Here is a 20,904-nt window from a genome sequence, read left to right as displayed (position 1 = left end):
ATAACATAAATGTATTAACTATAATATGTATTTTTGTTATTTCCTTGTTTGATTAATGGCTGCTTAGCATTAATGTTTTCAGAAAATGCCATGGACAGTCTACTTTTATATTTACTTGTTAACAAATGGAAGACAATTCAAAAATGTAATATTCACTGTAAAATATGATGTGCTAAATTAAAACCCTTCTTTTTGCAACAAATTATGTGTTATTGTTTGTGATGTACATGTGATTAAAACGTTTTATAGACGTCCAGGTTAGACTGGACCGATTTTGGACCTTTTTAGAACCTAAGACATAATGGCTTGCCTTACACGGTGATACAAAGTGATTATAATAAACGCAGGCTTATATACGCTTAAATTAAGCAGCAACATATTTAATAATAATCGTCATGACAAATGCTGACAATTGTGGAGCAGAAAAGACGTGGAATTCACGGCCAGATGACGTCCGTTCAACTTCCGTTTTGGAACTATTTTTCAACCGTGACGTGTCTGACTGACTGACGTGTTTTCAACGACCATTAAACTTCCAAATGTTTGCTTATGGTGTTTAAAGGCAACTTAAATGCGGTCTTTTAAAATGCATCATGCACTTGACAGGAGAAGGTAAACCATTATATTGTAACTACGTTCGGTTTAAACATCCGCTGTACATCATTATTCACAAACACCTATTCACATAGATGTTTGTTAAGCCTGATGTCCGTTTTAATTAGTTTAACAGATTTACACGCACACGTATATTGAATTATACAACCCCGCTGAAAGAATTACACATTTGGATGTTCAAACTCATGTTCAGTGATTTTATTGGGGCCGTTTCTCAATTCCAAAAACGCACAGAACGGACTTGTGTTCTCGTGGAGACCGGGATTGCGAGGCAGCATCGTCATAACGAACTTGGATGGACGCGCCGCAGTGACTTCTGGGACGTCAATCGAGTTCAATACAAGAGATGCTCATTTTATAGAGATCGGAGGGTCTGCAGTAGGCTACCTCCAATCGGAGAACCTGTAACGGTAATCAAAACCCAATGAAATCCATTCAAAAACTAGCATATGGTCTCCCTTCCTGCGTTAAGGCGGTTAGCATTAGCCGTTATGCTTTTTGCCTAATGGTTGAAGGCTTTAGCCTCAAAAGGGCTTTGTTCCGTACGCGCGCAAGCCTGCATTCATTGATCCATGATATCGAGAACACATCCGGGTACTTTCAAGCGTTCTCTGTTCTTGAGTAAGCGGAAACACGAGGACACAACACCGCAGAAGAAACGGCCTGGCTCTGCTTCTGTGATAGAAAGTGTTTTGTCGCCATCTACCGCCGCCACCACATCGAAATAACTGAGCTCGCGTGTTCATTACGATACGTCCTATGACGTGACTTAGCTACATATAGAACACAATCTTTTAATAATACATTATTTTATATCATGAATATTTATACTATTCCACAGTATTGCTATAATTTAATAGTACACTACAGTTATTTAAGTAAGCAAATATATGTATAATAGTCTTTTTTGTCATATTCATTTTAACAGCAATGCCAGTATTACTACATTTTGTTAAACTGTACTTGTATATGTGTAATGCGAATAAAGTTGAATCTAATCTAATCTATTCTAATAATTATTCCTTTAAAATGAACGGAGGCTTCAGTTCACTTGTGTAGCGCCAGAGGGCGCGCTACGCGGAAGTGATGGAATCCACCACTGACTCCAGACACAGCGCTGCAGGAATCGTCAGGACAGGCTGGTTTACAGAGCGCTGTTACATCGAATTCATGTAAAACATATAATTTGCTTTAACATCATACGGTTTATAGATTGGCGTCGTCATGTCAAAGAACACCGTGTCCGATCGTTTCCGGAAAGTGGACGTGGATGAGTACGACGAGAACAAGTTTGTGGACGAAGAAGAGGGAGGTGAAAATCAACTGGGTCCAGATGAGGCAGAGGTGGATTCTCTCATCAGACAATATCCTGCTTTATTGTGCATGATTTAACAAAGCCTGACGTTTCCAGAGTCAATGCTCACAAATATAAAGAATTAGTGAATTACATTTGCTTGAGGGCTTATTCGAGTGAACTGATTTGACTTATAATACGACTTATTATGTTAATTTTTATTGGTTTTGACAGAAAAAAGAAAGCTTTGATTTTGTTTTCAGGCAAGGTTCAAATTCTGCCAAATGACATGCGTTGGTATTGTCCAGTTGCGATACGACAGCTGGTCAACAGATTTGCAGACAAAGGAAAGGCGATGTTCATCATCACACAAACACACTAGTTTTGTTTTTAAGTCCACACCTCTACACGACAACAGTGTCATGCAATTGTTCCAATAGATTGATGTTTTCAAGAATGTTGTGACAGCAAACTAGATTCTTTGACTTATTCAAGAGGTTTCTAATGTTGCAAATGCAGAAGGTGCAACATCAACATCGTTCATGTCTAAAAGCCTGCAGATGCTCAGACTTGTCTCAACATTCCCAACATTCCTTTAAAAAACGTTTCTGTGAAGATGTTGCAGGTTGTTCGGATGTCACTGAGATGCATTTTAATACGATCTCCTTCAGCAAACAAGGCTGCCATTTGCGGCTGTAGGCTATAACTTTATTCAGTATAAGGAAGTCGATTTCATGTCCTTATTTGTCCATTTTGGAGCACCTACTGACTGTTTCCTCTTTCTAATGGTATCTTTTCATCTGATAGACTCCTTATCACGATTTCATAGCGAAGCATGCTCCAGCACCGCACTGTAAACATTTTGAATACTTTGTGTTGTTTCCTTAACTTCATTATGCACAGGGAACCTTATGGCCGCCTTGCAGGCAGTGTTAAAAAACCCACCAATCAACACTAAGAATCAGAATGTCAAGGTCAGTCATTGTGGCACAACTCACAGCGAGTCTTGGCTTTATTCCTCATAATTATAACATTCAATGCAGAATTAACTGCTAAACCTACCTTCATTTCTAGGAGTGTGACTGCTTATCATTGGGATTTTACTTGTTTCATTTTTTGTGGCTCAAACACTGGGCTGCGTTTCCCAAAAGCATCGGAACCCTAAGTTGATCTTAGAACCGTTGCAACAATGGAGTTACGATCAACGTAGGCTTACGATGCTTTTGGGAAACGCAGCCCCGATCAGTACATTTACAATGTTTTTTGGTTCTGTATTGTAGGATCGCGCTGAAGGTTTGGTGCTGAAGGTGCTCAGTTCTTTCAAGAGCACTGATATAGAGAAAGGTGTTCAGTCTCTGGATAAGAATGGAGTGGACCTGCTCATGAAATACATTTACAAGGGCTTCGAGAGACCATCTGAAAACAGCAGTGCGGTCCTGCTGCAGTGGCACGAAAAGGTAAAGTGTACCTCATGGATTTCAGTTTTAATTCAACTGTTGAAAATCGAATGCTTAAAACGTCTTTAATAATGTACACCTTGAATGTTGTTCTGGATAAAATCTCCATGAATGTAAATGTGTCGTCAGGCCCTGTCTGTAGGTGGAGTGGGCTGTATCGTGAGGGTCCTAACAGCCAGGAAAACAGTGTAAGCTGCAACCCGATTGGAAACACAATATCCTGCCGAGACCCTTAATACAAAGCGATGACCTTCTACAGGGTGCTGAATCTGATCTGATCCTATACTAATCATCTGCTGCTTATCTCTTCTCTTTCAAATCGCACTTCATTCACTCTCATCTGTCAAAACATCACATCCCCTCAGATCGATGTAAGATTAACCGTAGCTTCTCTCAGGAATATTTTCTATACTCGTCTTTATTTTGACCTCTAAAGAATTGTCTTTAAAGTTGCTTAATTATATTTTATTATATTATATGTTTGTTTTAACCTTTTTGTATTACTTTACCCTGCGTGTTTTAATGACCTAAAATTATGGCAAATGGGAACGGACCAATAGGTCATTGTGTTTTTCTTACAAGTCTTTGTCCACATTCTGGTGCATTAAAGTGATAGTTCATCCAAAAATAAGACATCCTGTCAATATTTACTCACCCTAATATCATCTCAAACCTGTATGACTTTCTTTCTTCTGCAGAACACATAAGAAGATATTTAGAAAAATGTTAAGTGGCATCCATTTACTTGAATTGGTTTTGTGTCCATACAACAGAAGTGAATGGGTGCCAGCGCTGCTTGGTTACCAACTTTTTAAAATATCTTTTGTGTTTGGCAAGAAGGAAAAAAGTCCTTGAAATGTCAAGAGGGTGAGTAAATGTTGACAGATTTTTCATTTTCGTCACTTTAAACCTTTGCATCATGAAACCGTTCTAAGACATTGGACATTATTTCATAGTGTTTGAAAGAAACCAAAGGGCATCAGCTGACCATCGTTCACAAGCACAGCTGTAACATTCAGATCAAAAGCTACACGCGCTCTGCGAGCTGTTTCTCCTATGTGCCATTTTCTTAGCAGATGACATGTCTTTAAATCTGACTTTCACTAACGCGAAGTCTATTAATGGTCTTAATGTAACTTTGTGCAAATAGCAACATTCCAAAGCTCTTGTTAACAACAGAGCATTGTTATTAATTTCAGAGTACACATCTGTATCCAATCGTGTGTCAGGAAACGTATTTAGCCAATCATGTTGAATGGTGTAGGGATCATAGGGATCTGGGGCCTGATGTATAAATGTTGCATACACACAAAACTGGCATTGATATGTTGTGTGTATTCCTTGTACATATCGGGATTCATGATAATAATACCTTTTGAAGATTTCATACTTAAAATATCTCAAGGATCCGTTTGTTGTCCACACATTTACGCTATGTTTTATACATGAGGCCCCCGGTCTCTCCAATGCAGTAAAACAGAATTTACAGAACAATAAACCAAACCAGTGTACTGACTGCCTTACAAAATATTATTTTTTATGTTTGTGCATTTGTGATTAAATAATAAAATATTACATACAGTGAACACCTGAGGTCCTGGCTTTATTTTATCTTCATTAAAGGGGTCATATGACACGGCTGAAACAAATATTATTGTTTGTTTTAGATGTAATGCAATGTGTAAACACGATTTAAGGTTCAAAAACGTTGTATTTTCCACTTACCATGCATGTCTCTATCTCCTCTTTGCCCCGCCTCTCTGAACCGCACAGATTGTTTTTCAAAGCTCATCGCTCTGAAAAGCGAGGTGTGCTATGATTGGCCAGTTAACCGTAGTGATTGGTCAAACACTGCAAGCGTGTGACGGAGCCACTTTCAATATTTGAAACTTCAGGCAGGTCTGGGTGAGCATTTGCTTTTAGATAGAATGCATCTTTCGACACAATTTTTTATAATTTTACATGTCTAATACATGCATGGGCAACTTATAACACCAAAGACACAAAAAAACACATTCGCGCCATATGATCCCTTAAATACTGTCACACGTTGAGGGTTAGTTGCTGGCGATTACCTATAATACACAAAAGTTGCCAAATGTTAATGTACTTCCACTGTATCTTACTGTCAACGACAAAACTTTACAATATTTTCTGGGGTAACCCTCAGCAGGAAACTTGTTCCATTTAACTCGATTTCCCTAACAGGAATGTATTGTAATGAATGTAAGGTACATTTTTATTGCTTTTTTAAAAAAGTGAATACAACAAAGTATTACAAATAAAAAACCCAAATACTTTATATACATATCATGAGAATAGAATACACCTTGATTACTGAATTAAAGATACAAAAAAATACTCCAAATGTGTATGAACCTGTAATGGTGATGAACTAATGAATGATGGCCAGACCATACTCTCTTCCAGAGTAAAGGTAGTGCTTACCTGAGGGTGGACGTTTCTTTCATTTCTACTGGATACTGAATATGGCTCAACCCCAAACCTTCTCTCAACAAGCACAAATCTACACCAATCAAATCATTCCCTCCTATCCAGCAACCAATCAGATGAAATTGAGTTTCGTTTATATATTCAAGCAATTCCCAATAAGTTAATAGGTAGAAGTATATGCAAATGTAGTCCATATTCTTTTGGCTCTAAATTAAACCCCAAAAATCAGCGTTGGCTTAACCTTAAGGCTTTCCATATCAACATAAGCTGTGAGTATCTCTTCAAGTGGCGGATCTGAAGCTACACACTCCTGCATATACACTCACGCAAAAACACACGCTCCTCAGTCATGCCTGTACAAAACCTGCACAGTTCTCTCTCGTGAGCTGGGCATAATAAAGTGCTCTCAGTAGGGATAGGCTGAGACGGCAATGTAGACGATGAAGGAGGTCTGGTACTCGATTCCTCCGTCGGCACTGTAGGAAAGGGCTCGCACCTTCATGCGGTACGTGTGAGGTTCACGCAGTGGCCGTGTGGTGAACAGGACGCCTTTGAGGTTCTCGTCCCGCAGGGCGAAAGGCAGGGATGTGTCCTCGTCCACCACTAAGAAGGACGTGCGGGGGTGGACGACTCCATCCTGGGTGTAGGCGACCAGTCGGATCAGGTCTTGATTGGCGGCGATGCCGAAGGGCAGGGACAGCAGCTTGTACTCCAGTGCATACGGGCTCAGGGCGCACTCCAGATCATTGGGCGGACAGTTCTTCAAGCAGAACCTGAAGAGAGGTGAAGAGCGGAACTATATAATAATTGCTAAAGTAAAATAAGCCAAAAGTTAAAATGAAGTGTCAGTCTCACCCTGAGGTTGGATCTCTCTGGTAGTTTGGAGGGCAAGGTGTGTCGATACACTGGTAACTCCCTCTCATGTTGAAACACATTCTGTTTGCACCACACTGAATATTCTGCTCCAAGCATTCATCCACATCTGTCCATATAAACACCATATCAACACTGAGTGATAGGAACCCCGTTTTACATTTTTAACAATTTGTGTGTGAAAACTCTTTTGATTTCATAGGGCTTTTCTAAGAACTGAATACACCATATTGTGAGTGTTTCTAAACTTATCTTGCGTTTTCTTACCTTGGCAGGTTTTGCCATTGGTCATAAGGCGATAACCATTGGGGCACAAGCACCTGTGGCTTCCTGGTGTGTTCATACACTCATGTTGACACGTGTCTCTCTGCTCGCACTCGTTTATATCTACACACACACAAAACCGGAAATTGAATACTATTCAAATTATGTTAGATCATATTGTAGATTTGGTTTAGTGTTTAGTGTTAGTCATTTTGTAAGTCTCAATAACCTAACCTTATAAAGTGTTTTGTCTGGTATGGTATATGACATGTTTGTTTAATTTAAGTATACTTAAATATTCAAGTATATTTACAAAGTATACTAATATCAGTATACTAGTAGTATACTTGTTAATGTACTATTTTAAGACTACATGAGACTAAATTGACTAAAAAAAATATTGTTTGCAAAGTATGCAAGTATGTTATACTACAACTATACTACGAGTTAATTTAAAGGTATACCGATAATTTATTTGTAGTTAAAGTAACTCCCAGCTAACTTTTAGTTTAGTAGTACTAATATTGCGAGTACTCCTTTTCTTTAGTTGAACATAACTTCATACTTATAGTTTGCCATTTTATTTGTCTTGTGCAAGTGTAGTATTACGTTTCCTATGCATTGTGTACAAAGATGATTCTTTTATTTACTATAGGCTATAGGCTGACTTTAAGTGTAAAAGGTATTTAATAGACTACTCAAACAAACAAGTAAAGAAATACAAGCCAAGTATACTTAGAATACGTCATGTTTGTATTTCCATCAAAATATTTAGTATAAGTATAGGCCAAAAGTTACTTTTCTTTCGAGTGTAATTTTAAATATATTTCTGAGAAGTACATAAAAACTAGACTTAAAGAATAATTGTTTTACTTAAAAAGTAGTATACTAATAACACACTTGAATATTCTTCAGGGATATCGCAATCTATATCATTATAACAGCCCCACTCTTGCTTAATTGCTTCCGTAGTTACCTAAACACCAGCCCTTTACTGCCCTGAATCCAGGAGGGCAGGTATTAGTCTCCCTACGAGCGCGCGACGGTCTGTTGGCTGGGTAACTCTCCCTGATAGGGACATACGAATGATAACTCTGGGAGGCCATGCTATGGTAGCGCTGCTGGTAGGAGCTCCGATCACTGGAGGACTGTGAGGTTCTGTAACCGTATAAGAAACTCTCATAGCCTGGCAAGCGCTCCAGTCCGGCACAGGACTTCCCATCGCCCAGCAGTTGGAGCCCAGGGGGGCACAGACACTTGTAGCTGCCGGGGCTGTTCACGCACCGATAGGCACAGGGCACTGGTACCATCTCACACTCGTTTAAGTCTGCTCTCCAAGCAAAGCCAACACACAGAAAGAGAAAAGGAGGAAAATTAGTATGGAAGAAAAGAGAGTCGAGGTGGAGATGAAGAAAGATGAGGGGAAAGGGGGTGGGTGAGAAAAAATACTGGGGATGAGAAACTATCCCTCAGTAACATGAAAAGAAACAAATACTGGGTGGATTTAGTGATTCCTCAATGAGGAGCGTCATCGATATAAAAACATTTGATCCATTTTATCATTCTCAAAACTTTGAATTAGGAAGGTGGGTATCGAAACCTTCACTTGAGGACATCTGCAAAGCACAGCACTTTAACGGAGGATTCAAAGCAGATTTTAAAAGGTAGAGGTCAAAGTTCATAGTTCAAAGGGACAGATACAGAAAGAAGTCGTGCTTGGCCTTACTGTGAGAGTTGAACTACTTACCAGTGTGATGCTTTAAAACCCTTGCCACTCTTATCAACAACTAGTTTCATCTGCAGGCAGCTTAAGATAGCCACTTGATTTGTTATCAGTCACTCTATATCTTATTAAAATGACTGCTTGGTTAGTACACAAGCTGCAGCAACAAAAGCAAGCTGTGTAGAAGGAAGTGACACCACCGATTGTGAAATCTGACTGGTTCTTGCAGTGGTAAACAGAAATGAACGAATGAAGGTTAGAATGAAGTGAGCGATGCAAGTTGGCGTTTGGCAGCAGAGCAGCGGAGGATGTCAGGTTGCTGGCGGAGGATTAGTTTTTGGGCTACGTACCAAGGCAGGTGCGACCCGCACCCTGAGAGCGATACCCTCTGGGGCAGGTGCAGTGGTAGCTTCCTCTGGTGTTCTCACAGATCTGATTGTATCTGCACTGGTGTGTGCCATCATGACACTCATCGATATCTACAAGAGGAGTCCACAACATCTTTAAATAATCTAAAGACACCAAATATTTTAAAAACAAGCAGTGATACAAACACATGTGTCGAAAAAACACATGAATGTTATGAAACTTATTTTGTTTAAAACTAAGCATTAAATTCTATTAAAGTACACACAAACCTATGCATGTGCCATTGCCTCCTTTGGTCATGCCAGTAGGACAGAGGTCAATGCAAGTGTATCCACCGCGTGTGTTTTTACACTGCTGATCTGAGCGACACACCCTCTGTCTGCATTCATTGATGTCTGAGGAAAAGAAAAGGCGCTTGAGTTACAGACCTAGCAATAACTTATACGATGCTGTACATGTGAGACATGTATGTGAGGGTTCCGTACCAATGCAGCGACGATTCCTGAGCTGATAGCCTGGCTCACAAGCACAGCGGAAGCTGCCTATGGTGTTTAGACAGTGCTGATGACAGGGGTTTGATTCTTGACACTCATTCACGTCTGTAAGACATCAAAACAACCAACGTAAGCTTTCAATGTACTGTATGCTGGTCAATATGCATTTGGCACACCTATGGATTCATTGGTTAGGCAGTTACATATAAATCTTATATAAAGATACATACTACAATATACAGTGACAAAAACATGAAACGGAGAAAGGTGTAAACCTGAACAGCTCAGCCCATCTGCCGTCCTCCTGAAACCCCGCCCACAACGCATCACACAGCGATATGAGCCAATGGTGTTCTCACAGTCTTGTCCATCGTGACACATGTGCCCACCCAGTGCACACTCATCAATATCTATCATAAACAATGTAAGCAGTTGATCTGTGATTTTCATTTACAAAAGTGACAGAAAAGTCATTCTTAAATGTTTAGTGGTGTGTCTCGTACCCTGGCACGTCCTGCCGTCGGCTGATATGGTGAGTCCTCTTGGACAAGAACAGTAGTATGTGCCTATAGCATTGTGGCAGTCGTGTGAGCAGGGATTTCCCACAGAGCACTCATTTTCATCTGCATCAGCAAATTACATTTATTTAAAACTTTGTATATCAAAATTGGGAATGTTATCTGTACTATAGAGTTTAAGCTGTTTGTACCTGCACAGTACGGCCCTGCAGGGTCCAGCTGAAAACCACTGGGACATTGATTACTGCGCTCTCCTAAGAACAAAATGCATTTTAGGCAAAAGGAAAAACATTCTGTTCTCTGATAACATGAGTGAGGTACGACAGATCCTGGAAGCATCAATGACACCACATCCCACCTCTCTGATATATACCACTGCGGGTGGTCCCTACTTCACGCTCAGTACGGAATGAGCCAGTGATGGTTCTGTGATGTCCAGTCTATAAAACCGAACAAAAGTGTGAGGCGAAGCCCAACTCGCTGCTGCACATACGTCCTGAACTAACACGCCCTTAAACAGTGCCCATGAGGTAGCCATACCTCTGGTAGAATGAGCCCTCATCCCCTCTGGAGACTAAGACCCATGCTATTATAACACAATATAATAGCTTCCACTACCCAGTGGAACAGGCGCTGACGTGAAATAAGTTTGCCTTTATGAGAATCAGCCCACGACACAAACATCTGATTACTCTTTCTAAGTGTCTTGGAATATATAGGCTCGAAAGGGTCTAGAAACCTTGTTCAGACGCTGCACACCTCTCATAAACCTGCATACGAGTGGGTTTTGACCTAAAGTATTTCTGTCAATCCCCACAAGGCACGCAGAAATAGCGGCAAGATATACCTTTATTGCAGAAAAAATCTGCATTTGTCTATAAGATCTTGCAGAAAGCATTAACACATTCACAACCGAGCAGAGAAAAGGAACGATATGTCTGTGTACCACTGCTCAAACATGCTCCATAGGCGCACAGTCTCTCACCAGAGCGAAGAACAATGTGCAATGAGCGTTCGTGCGTCGCGAAGAGTCACTAAGCAAGAAAAACGTCATAACGCGCAGATTACAATTATCAAGTTTAGCAATAATTTACCGTGATTTATCCGCCCGTAAAACTAAAAACAGCTTGTCTAAGAACAGTTAAACAGCCCATTTTTCCTGACGGTGCCTGCTAAAACGTTCCAAATTAGACCATCATGGGAAAGAAATTGAGAATGAACCAGGGACCACCGGCAGTGTTATACAGTGGGGGAATTAATTATTTGATCCCCTGCTGATTTTGTAAGTTTGCTTGCATTTTAGTTAGTGAAATAGGTATTTGATCCCAGAGCAAAACATAACTTTGTGCTTGCCAACCAGGGTTTTCCAGTAAGTACAGAGGTCAGACATTTCTGTTGGTCACCAGGTTTGCACATGTGTCAGGATACATTTGAGTCCACTCCTCTTTGAATCTTTAAAGTTTCTTAGCTGTCGCTCAGCAAATTGGAGTTTTAGCCCCATCACAGATTTTCTATAGGACTAGGGTCTAAAGACTGGCCAGGACATTTAATGTGCTTTTCCTTAAGCCAGTCTTTGGTTGTCTTGGCAAATGTTTTGGGTCTTTGTCATGTTAAAGGCATCATAATCGCTCCATCAGTTGTCTCCTTTTCACCAAGCTTCTGTCTGTAGCCTATTCAAGGTTTGTACAGGTCTACAATCTTGTCCCTGACATCCTTTGAAACGTATTTGGTCTTGACCATGGTGGTGTACCATATAGGCACAAAACCAATCTGTGGAGCCAGAATTCTTGCTGCTTGGTAGGTGGTCAAATACTTATTTCACTGACTGAAATGCAAGTCAATTTATAACCTTTATATAAAAAATTCTCCTGATTGTTTGTCATTTTCTGTCAGTTAAAATAAAACTACAATAAAAATTATAGACCCATTTCTTTGTAAGCAGGCAAACTTACAAAATCAGCAGAGGATCAAATAATGATTTCCCTCACTGTATTTATCAGGGAGGCGGGACTTCCGCATCACTGTCATTATTGGTCTGTCAGCTGACAGAAGTGGTGTCATTGGTGCTTCCAGGATCTGTCCACTGATATTGACCGTTTCATCGGACGCACTCCTTATACGCAGTTAACTTCCGGTTTGGGTTTGGCTAGTGTCTAATAATATAACTATTTATAATAGTATAACTTTTTATATTTCATTTAATTTATGTTAATATGTTAATAATTTTATTGTATAATAATTGTATTAAATAACTGATTTGTTGAATTTGTTGTATGTTCATTTTATTAAATAAACAATTGGGTCCTGAAGTTTGGTCGCATTTAAACCAACCGTATGGCACAGTGACATCTAGCGGTTGAGCTTGGTATCGCAGTCTAAATTCAAAATATCGGAGAGACAAGTTTAGCCAACTAACACTTCTTCTCAGTTTATTTTGCTTGTCATCAGAAATAATCTACAGGCACTCTATTGTTTGTGAATGTGTACCGGAAGTTAACTGCAGCCCACGAACCTGCATATGCACAGTAACGTTTGTTTCTCTTGCCACTTTGAAACCGTCTATATCATGCGTTTTCAAAATGAAAATGAATGTTTTTGTGTACTTTACCTTTAGCAATGGTGGCATGGATGGAAAACTCCAGATTCTCCTCTAGCGGGTGGTAGAAAGCGCTGATGGCCGAGGCGTGGAGAGTCTCCACCAGATAGGGCATCTTACCTCTGGAGGGGTCATAGGTGATGGTGTGGTTCCAGGAGTAAGGTACGCTCACCCTGTCTATACTAAACATACGTGTGGACAGAGCGTACACCTGCCCAGCACCGGTCTGGATGTAGTCTTCTGTGTAGTCCTGGAGTTAAAACAAACATATTTTTGATTAAATTAAAAGGTGACGATCATTTTTATATTTTAAGCAAAATATATTTTATCCCAACATAATATACTGGGTCAAGCAATGATGAGATTCTTTTACTAATTTGCAAGGAATACATTATATTGTTCTAACAGTAAACAGAGTCCTTGATACGCTCATACCTTCAGGCTGATGTCTGCATTGGACGGCAGTTGGAGGATGTGTCCGTTTACTACAATGTCCAGCAGAAGAGCTCCATCCGTGTCCAGCCCCCGTGCCACATGGGTCATTCTGAGAATCTCACCTGCAGTCAAAGCGATTAAGCACACATAAATATTTGCCCTCACAGGATATTTCCAAGTCAAGTGATTCATCTTACCTGTGGCAAATTCCACTTGTGTCTCTCGTCTGAAGATGCCGTTTGTGAGAGTGTAGCCATTGAAAGCCTCACCCAGCTCCTGTGCTGTGGTCCAGTAGATGGGGTTTAGGATGGAGATCAACTTTGTCATTGCAGGACCTTGAGGATGAAAAGCAAGACATATAGACCCTCATTGAAAACAACATATGCTGCTGAACAACAAAGGTGTACTTTTAACAAGGCATAGCGTCATACTGCACAACCACATAAACGGAGTAGCGGTGAGTAGAAACTGACCCAGACTCCGAGGAATATTAGTGATGGTGGCTTGTATAATTCTGCCTCCTGTGGAACTGCTGGAGATGGTGGCATTGAGGATGGCGATGCCAAACTCCACATCATTAATGTTTCCGATAATACTTCCTCTGGCTGTCTGAGGGCCACCTTAGAACAAAGTAAAAGTTGAAGGGTTTAGACATCATATGCAGTGTAGATAACTAAAAACACAGGTAGATCAAAACCAATTCTTGTCTTGATGAAAGACATTATATGTTAGATTGAAATGTACCTGGACATGGCTGTATTTTACATCGTGATAACTGGGAGGAGTCTCCTGGGCAGAGACGGCCATTGTTGCTAGGAGACGGGTTGTTACAGAGTCTGATGCGTGTGTGTTCTCCACCTCCACAGGATGCTGAACATTCACTCCATGACTCCCATGAACTCCACTTACCATCAACTGTATACACACACACAAATAAAAGAAAAGATAGATTATAAATAAAATAAATAAATAGTTTTTATATATTTTTATAGTTCTCATATATACACGAGTGCTGTACCAGGGCAGCTGGCTGTGTTGCACTTCTGGATTTGTGCATCTGATCCGGTACATGCTCTGCCTCCATTTGCCGGTCGAGGATTGTCACACGTTCTGTAGCGACGCATCTGACCCCCGTTACAGGTCCTGCTACAGCTACCCCAGCTGTTCCATGGGCCCCAGTTACCATGAACTGAGGAGAGACAAAGAAAGATGAAATTATTTCACAAGTTTAATTCTGTGTGTGCGTCTCTTTTTCTGTAGTTGAGAATGTGTTAACTCACTGGGACAGGGCTCGTTGTTGCAGAAATCGATGTGAATGTCATTTCCTTCACATTGCCGTCCTCCATGCTGGGGGGCGGGACTTGCACAGACACGTGTCCTTTGCCTGGTACCGCCTCCGCAAGAAACACTACAAGCCCCCCAGCTTACCCATGATGACCACTTTCCATTCACTGTTGAAGAGGTGATTTTCTTTTTAATAACACAATGCTGAATTAGAAAAATGATAACTTAATGGAAGTGCCTGACCTCAGTACTATAGATGGTCTCTGTCAGCAGAAAGCTTACCGGGACAATTCCTCTCATTGCACACTTGTGCCTGCGTGTCAAGTCCTTCACATGTTGGTCCGTCAAATGAGGGTGGAGGGTTATTGCACAGTCGAAGTCTTGTCTGCATACCTTTGCCACACGTTTCGCTACAAGGGCTCCATGGCAACCAGGCACCCCAGTTCCCAGCCACTGACAGATAAAGAGACCGTCAGAGTGACCAAAACAAACATGCTCATTCATATGTAATAGACTGTAAGTCTTATCGAAGTCCGTTTACGGAAGTCGTGCCACTCGGCGGCCATGTTAGCAATGCCTCAGGACTACTATGGACTTGCTATTAACTGCCCAGTCTACTTTAATGGGGGAGAGCTGATATTTTCAAATCGCTGGCAAAAAACACTATTAAAACAGCATATGTCCTATCAACAATTACACCTGACATGAACTGTCCCATAACTTGGGTTTGCTAAGCTTAAAAAGCACTAACAAATTCACCTTTTTCGTGATCGCTTCATCTACTGTGCATGGGCACAGGCTGGCAAGTGCCTCACGAGAGGCCCGCCTCAGATAATTGTCAGTGAATAGTGATTATCGATTGGTTAGTTTCACTGGAAGACGGGACTTCCTTCGCAAGAGCGGCCTTAATGAGGATTTTATTCCTCCCCATTCATTGTAATGGCAGTGGCACATCTTGTTAATATCAATATCTTTGGTCTAATTCGCTCACCTGGGCACGGCCGTATGCTACACATGATGGCCTCCACGGCTTTGCCCTCACAGGTTCTACCTCCGTGTTGGGCGAGAGGATTACTACAGGTGCGCACTCTAGTCCTGTTACCTTGACCGCACGTACGAGAGCACTCCTCCCAGGAAGACCACTCTGACCATTTACCATCCACTGCAGAGACGAAAACCAAGATTTTGTTTTTCAAGATCATTTTAAAATAAATGGCAATTTAAAAATCAGCAATATAAATAAATATATTTTTTTCTTTAGAGTCAGTTGCAAGGTAAACTTTGTTCATGAGAATTGAAGAGTCACCAAAGAAAACAGAGTTGTTATTTTCAGATTCCTTTGGTTCATATCCGTAGTCAAAAGCAGCACACAAAATGTACCTGGGCAAGGTTTGCCTTTACAGCTGCGTGTTTCTGATGCTGAACCAGAGCAGTGGTGTCCCCCATTAGCAGGAAGCGGTTTATTGCACTGTCTCAATCTCTTCTGCACTCCTGTGCCGCAGGAAACACTGCAGGCTCCCCACTCCATCCACTCAGAGTAACCTCCATGTACTGCAAAACACAATTGAATCCTCTATTCTAATAAACAGTGACTTCATTATAACCCTCATGCATGCAACAGCACTTAAGTCTAATGAGTGACGGTTTAGTTTAGCTCACTGCGCACTGTGAGGGACACGCGCACCAGCACAGAACCCAACAGATTCCGGGCCACGCACTCGTACTCCGCCGTGTCCTCTTTCTGAGCTCTACTGATCCGCATAGAACCGTTATTCAGGGTGGTGATGCGCTCTTTACCCAACAGGGGGCGCCCCTGACGGGACCACTCAATGACAGGAACAGGTTCACCTTCTGCCTGACAGTTCAGCATCACAGTTGCACCTGCATCTACTAACGTCTCCACCGGTTCAACAGTTATGACTGGAGAACCTATGGGATAGAGATGATGACATTATAGGATAAATACATATATTATTTATTATTATATAAATTCTCTCTCTCTCTCTCTCTCTCTCTCTCTCTCTCTCTCTCTCTCTCTCTCTCTATATATATATATTATAATTTTTGTATACACATATAAACATAGACTCCTACTCTGTAAGGTCAGTGTGACTGTTCTCTCCACCACTCCTGCATCATTTGTGGCCACGCACATGTAATTTCCAGCATCTTCAACCTATGAGAGTTTGAAAAGAAACATTGCCTTAATGATTGAGTGATGAGCTAACTTTTAAGTGTAAAACTATTTTCTTGGGACATTATAATCAAAGAAGCATCAAAGGATACAAAAAACATTTGTTTTGTAAATGTCATAACATTTGTAAAAGAAAATTACGACACAAGGGTGAAATAATTTTTAATAAGTGATCCTGAAAGGACACACATGCAAAATGGTTTATATCGTTTGCATCTATAAACTTAGTCTACAGCCATGACTGTTGTATTGTGTTTGTGTACCACTGTGCCATAGATGGCTAGAGATCCATTGTCCAGCTGGCGGATGCGGTTGCTAATCGGCACACTGATGCCCGTTTTGCTCCAGCGGATGGTGGGCAGAGGGTCTCCTCGCACCTCACAGTTTAGTATAGCGTTCCCTCCCAGAGGCTCGATGCGGTTTGAATGAACATCTCCATCTATTATTGGTGGTTCTGTAGATGGTGCAGACAATCAGATTTTCTTATAAGAATTTACAGTCACACTGGACTTTTCTATTGGTTTTCCATTATACAGAGTAAAGCAGAAATCCAGATGTGTACCTTTAACATAGACAAATCCCAGAGATTTGATGGCCCCCACGCTGTTCTCAGCCACACATGAATACGTTCCCGAGTTGTCTTTACTCGCACGCTCAATGATTAGCTCACTGTTGCCATTAACATGACCATACTGGACTGTAGGAAGAATGTACAATGTTACATAAATCCTCCTACTATTCATACAAGCTTATGAAGCACAACAATCAGCTTAATATATTATAATATAAAAACTTAAATATTAAAAAAAACTATTTAATAAATGCAGATGTAAAACTCTATACCTGGGATGATATTGTTGTTGAATGCCCATGTGATCTTTGGTGGAGGAATGCCAAGAACCCTGCAGGTCAGCAAGAGGCGCTCTCCCTTGTTGAGAGCCATATCTCCTAGAAGCTCTGTGAAGACTGGATGTGTGTGGACTGACAGATCCACGGTACGACTGTCCTGCCCTACAAAGTTGGTGCCGACACACGTGTAACTCCCAGAGTCCTCCGGCTATGTATACAAAGGGATGCATTACAATCATATAACAATAATATATGAATAAATTGACTTAAAGCATTTCAAAATATAACCTGTGCAACATCAATAAGCAGTTCTCCTGTAGGAAGTATTGTATATTCTCCAGTGTTGTCAGTGATTGGAATGCCATCTTTCTCCCAGGTGATGGTGGGCTGAGGGACGCCTTCTGCCACACAGGACAGCAGAGCTTGAGTGTTCTCTACCACCGACACCTGTGACTGTCCACTGCGTATGGAGGGAGGGACTAAGCAAAAGAGAGAGAGGTTGTTATATTTAAAAGATTATGGCTGTTGTCATTTTTTACAAAATAATGAAGGCAGAATTTTAAAACTGACTCACTGTGTACAGTGAGGCTCATCTCCAAACTGATGCTTCCAGCGACATTAGCAGCAGTGCAGGTATATCTGCCCATGTCTCCAGGCTGAGCGAAGGCGACCTGAAGCGCTCCTGTGCTCAGAACCCGTTGCCGGACAGACTCGTTCAGTGGCTTCCCGTCCTTGTACCAAGTGATAGAGGGATTGGGGAAACCCTCAGAGAGACACTGCAGAGTCACAGATGCATCTAGTGCTACAGTATACGACCTGATGTCAGATGTGATGATAGGAGGTACTGCATGAGAAAATAAATCATATAAGAGAACAGCTTTTAGCTGATAATATTGAAGTCCATATTAAGAAGTTTTACTTGCAAAATAAATGTTTTCCCTTGATAAAACTGAATACACAGTGTGCAAAAGCATTCCTTTAATCTTATGCATCAAGATTTGAAAATAAGATTATACAATAATGAGAATATGACTAGTTATTATGTTACCTGTTCTGCTTGATGCAAGCAGGATTCAAACTAGGGATGCACAAAATTATAAAATACAATTTAGGCCGATAAATTATGAATCTTTTCCTCTGGTTTAACCACTTCATCTGCACGCTGCTGACAGTTAAAATCCAGTACAGTACTGTCTTTTTGTCAAGATCATTCACTTTACTGCTATTAGCAAAACATTGTTGATGTAGGTACAGTATGTAGATATTTATGAATGTGTAAATTAAAGCATATTGTTTGACTGCTGTCTGAATGCTTTCGCTCTTGAGACCTGTTGACTTGTGGCTATTAAGAACACCTTTCTGTGTTTCTCTGGAAGCACATCTTTAGTTTGTTTATTAAATAAACACACAAGTTAAAGAATCTATAATCAGTGTAAAGTAGGCTTCATAATCAGAAAATATTTTATTACTATTTATATAATGTATATTAGCCAATATATCGGTTATCGGCTTTCAATGTTAAAAATGTATTAGTTATCATTATCGGCCAAAATTTACATATCGGTTCATCCGTAATTCAAACTTAACTTTAAGCACAGTCAATGCAATTCTTACCTTACACAGTCAATGCAATTCTTACCTTGCACTCTAAGTTTGGTTTTTCCAAGTGCAGTGCCTGCTGGATTCTGAGCCACACACATATAGGTTCCTGAATCTTCCACTTTGGCTTTGGAGATCTGTAAACCACCGTTGGGAAGCACCGTCAAAACTCCTCCTATTGAGAAAAGACATTCAGTTGGTGTCAACTCTCCTCATTAAGTTTGCAGTAGATGCTATTGAAAACACAGTAAAGCCACCGCATACAGAACAACCCGAGTTTTGCATTCACCTTTGGTAAATATGTTGATACCCTCTTTCTGCCAGGTAATTGTTGGGCGAGGAGAGCCTGTCGCTCTGCAGGGAAGAGTCACATGGTTGTTCAGGATCACATCCAATGTTGAAGGGTGTGACTGTATCACTGGGGGATCTGAGATAAACAAAAAGACATGAGATTTATTCATCACAGGAGTGTCGAAATTGGCGTGTGTTGTGCATTTTTCTGCATATGTCGTCTCGTACCGTGTACTGTGAGCTGAACGTGTCGGTGGGCGGTGCCTGCAGCGTTTTTAGCCACACACGTGTAACGGCCTGATTGGCTGAGTTGTGCTGTGGTTATCTCAAGAGGACCTGTGGAAAAAAAGGGAAGTAGTAAAGAAACTGTAAATGCATAAGAATGTTTAATAGTTTAAAATTACAATATTACAAAACCTGATGGCAGTATCGTGTATCCCTCTCCATTTTCGGCTAGTTTTAATCCATCTTTGTTCCAGTATAAAGTGGGATAAGGAACACCGGATGCAGTACAGCCGATGACCACCGGAGACAGTCTGCTGACAACAAGCTCTGTGACCTCATCAGCAATAGAGGGAGGAACTTTAAAGGAAAAACAAACATGAGCTCTCAATAAAAGTTTGAAATTCGCAAAAATTAATGACATATTTGTCAGTAGAGAATTCACCGTGAACAGTCAGTTGAATTGCTCTGCTTTCCTGTCCTGCCTCATTGGATACATCACACTCGTACACTGCTGTGTCATCAACTGTGGGTGCTATGACGACCAGAGACCCTGAAGACAGCAGCCTGAGGATAGATTGCACACTGATTCACTTTTTGTTAAACTAGTTTGTAGTGTTTAAGTTAACACAAATTACATGAAGTTGTATGACCTTAAGTATCGGGGTCATGTTGTATGATTCAAAACTAATACAGTGAGAGGTGATAAGAGGAGAGGGAGGAAACCTGGCTGAACCTGTACATATTCTGGTTCTGGTCAGTGTTAAGAGCTTGAGTGTTTTTAGTCCAGCTGACGGAGGGCTTGGGGATGCCGGTGGCCTCACAGGAGAGGGTCGTCTGAACGTTCACCGTCACAGTGATGTTAGTGGGACCCTCAGCGATGGAGGGCGGCACTGGAGTGAGAGAAAATATTTGTGTTTACTGTGTGTTAGAAGAAACAGGATGTATATGAGATTATCCGTTTTGGGGAAATCTTGGAAAAGGAAACTTCTTTACATATATACGGTTTCAAAGCAACAATATAAACAAACGTTACTGTTCATGGACTGCCTTTAACTTCCGGGACACATTCGCAAAAAGTAGAATGCCTGTAGACTATTTCTGATAACAAGGAAAAGAAACCAAGAAACGTTACTTGGCTTAACTTGCCTCTCCATTATTTTGAATTTATTTTATTTAATAAAATGAACTTACAACAAAATTCAACAAATCATTTATTTAATACAGTTATTATACAATAAAATAAGAATATAAATGAATATCAACATAAACAAAATTAAAATGGTTATATTATTAGACACTAGCAAGACCGATAAACAAACACAGACCGGAAGTTAACTGCAGTCCAAGCGTGCATGTCTCGTCTGATGAAA

The 20,904-nt window shown here is 40.7% G+C and overlaps 2 protein-coding genes across 4 annotated transcripts in view; one reads left to right on the top strand and one right to left on the bottom strand.

Moving 5' to 3' along the window:
* The first annotated feature begins 1,714 nt into the window (after positions 1-1,714).
* On the top strand, positions 1,715-4,952 carry arpc5b (actin related protein 2/3 complex, subunit 5B). Its single transcript, XM_079474248.1, has 4 exons — positions 1,715-1,980; positions 2,812-2,883; positions 3,190-3,366; positions 3,496-4,952. Exons 1-4 carry the CDS (start codon positions 1,840-1,842, stop codon positions 3,556-3,558), a joined length of 453 nt encoding a protein of 150 aa, XP_079330374.1. The 5' UTR covers positions 1,715-1,839; the 3' UTR covers positions 3,559-4,952.
* Positions 4,953-5,593: 641 nt separating this feature from the next.
* The window catches only part of hmcn1 (hemicentin 1), a gene marked incomplete at its 5' end in the record, with an annotated part of 67,092 nt that continues 51,781 nt past the window's right edge, over positions 5,594-20,904 (bottom strand). The window contains 33 exons of one of the 3 annotated variants that reach the window (XM_079474724.1): positions 5,594-6,593; positions 6,676-6,802; positions 6,961-7,080; positions 7,934-8,284; positions 9,031-9,159; positions 9,319-9,444; positions 9,535-9,648; positions 9,819-9,953; positions 10,047-10,166; positions 10,253-10,315; positions 12,670-12,907; positions 13,093-13,214; positions 13,290-13,427; positions 13,566-13,712; positions 13,837-14,007; positions 14,111-14,281; positions 14,373-14,543; positions 14,659-14,829; positions 15,368-15,538; positions 15,757-15,927; positions 16,036-16,305; positions 16,471-16,552; positions 16,834-17,024; positions 17,133-17,267; positions 17,414-17,627; positions 17,708-17,898; positions 17,994-18,263; positions 19,059-19,193; positions 19,308-19,445; positions 19,538-19,645; positions 19,727-19,891; positions 19,977-20,098; positions 20,268-20,424. In XM_079474724.1, coding sequence (XP_079330850.1) covers positions 6,227-6,593; positions 6,676-6,802; positions 6,961-7,080; positions 7,934-8,284; positions 9,031-9,159; positions 9,319-9,444; positions 9,535-9,648; positions 9,819-9,953; positions 10,047-10,166; positions 10,253-10,315; positions 12,670-12,907; positions 13,093-13,214; positions 13,290-13,427; positions 13,566-13,712; positions 13,837-14,007; positions 14,111-14,281; positions 14,373-14,543; positions 14,659-14,829; positions 15,368-15,538; positions 15,757-15,927; positions 16,036-16,305; positions 16,471-16,552; positions 16,834-17,024; positions 17,133-17,267; positions 17,414-17,627; positions 17,708-17,898; positions 17,994-18,263; positions 19,059-19,193; positions 19,308-19,445; positions 19,538-19,645; positions 19,727-19,891; positions 19,977-20,098; positions 20,268-20,424 — 5,501 coding nt within the window. In that variant the 3' untranslated portion in view covers positions 5,594-6,226. Of the gene's footprint in view, positions 6,594-6,675; positions 6,803-6,960; positions 7,081-7,933; positions 8,285-9,030; positions 9,160-9,318; positions 9,445-9,534; positions 9,649-9,818; positions 9,954-10,046; positions 10,167-10,252; positions 10,316-12,669; positions 12,908-13,092; positions 13,215-13,289; positions 13,428-13,565; positions 13,713-13,836; positions 14,008-14,110; positions 14,282-14,372; positions 14,563-14,658; positions 14,830-15,367; positions 15,539-15,756; positions 15,928-16,035; positions 16,306-16,470; positions 16,553-16,833; positions 17,025-17,132; positions 17,268-17,413; positions 17,628-17,707; positions 17,899-17,993; positions 18,264-19,058; positions 19,194-19,307; positions 19,446-19,537; positions 19,646-19,726; positions 19,892-19,976; positions 20,099-20,267; positions 20,425-20,904 lie in introns of those variants that run through there. The other 2 variants (XM_079474725.1, XR_013787660.1) reach the window with 2 other exon arrangements.

This window comes from Barbatula barbatula (genome assembly GCF_947034865.1).
Source record: "Barbatula barbatula genome assembly, chromosome: 15".
Taxonomy (NCBI): Eukaryota; Metazoa; Chordata; class Actinopteri; order Cypriniformes; family Nemacheilidae; genus Barbatula; species Barbatula barbatula.
The sequence above is the reverse complement of the archived record's forward strand: the minus strand, read 5'-3'. Positions and strand labels throughout refer to the sequence as shown.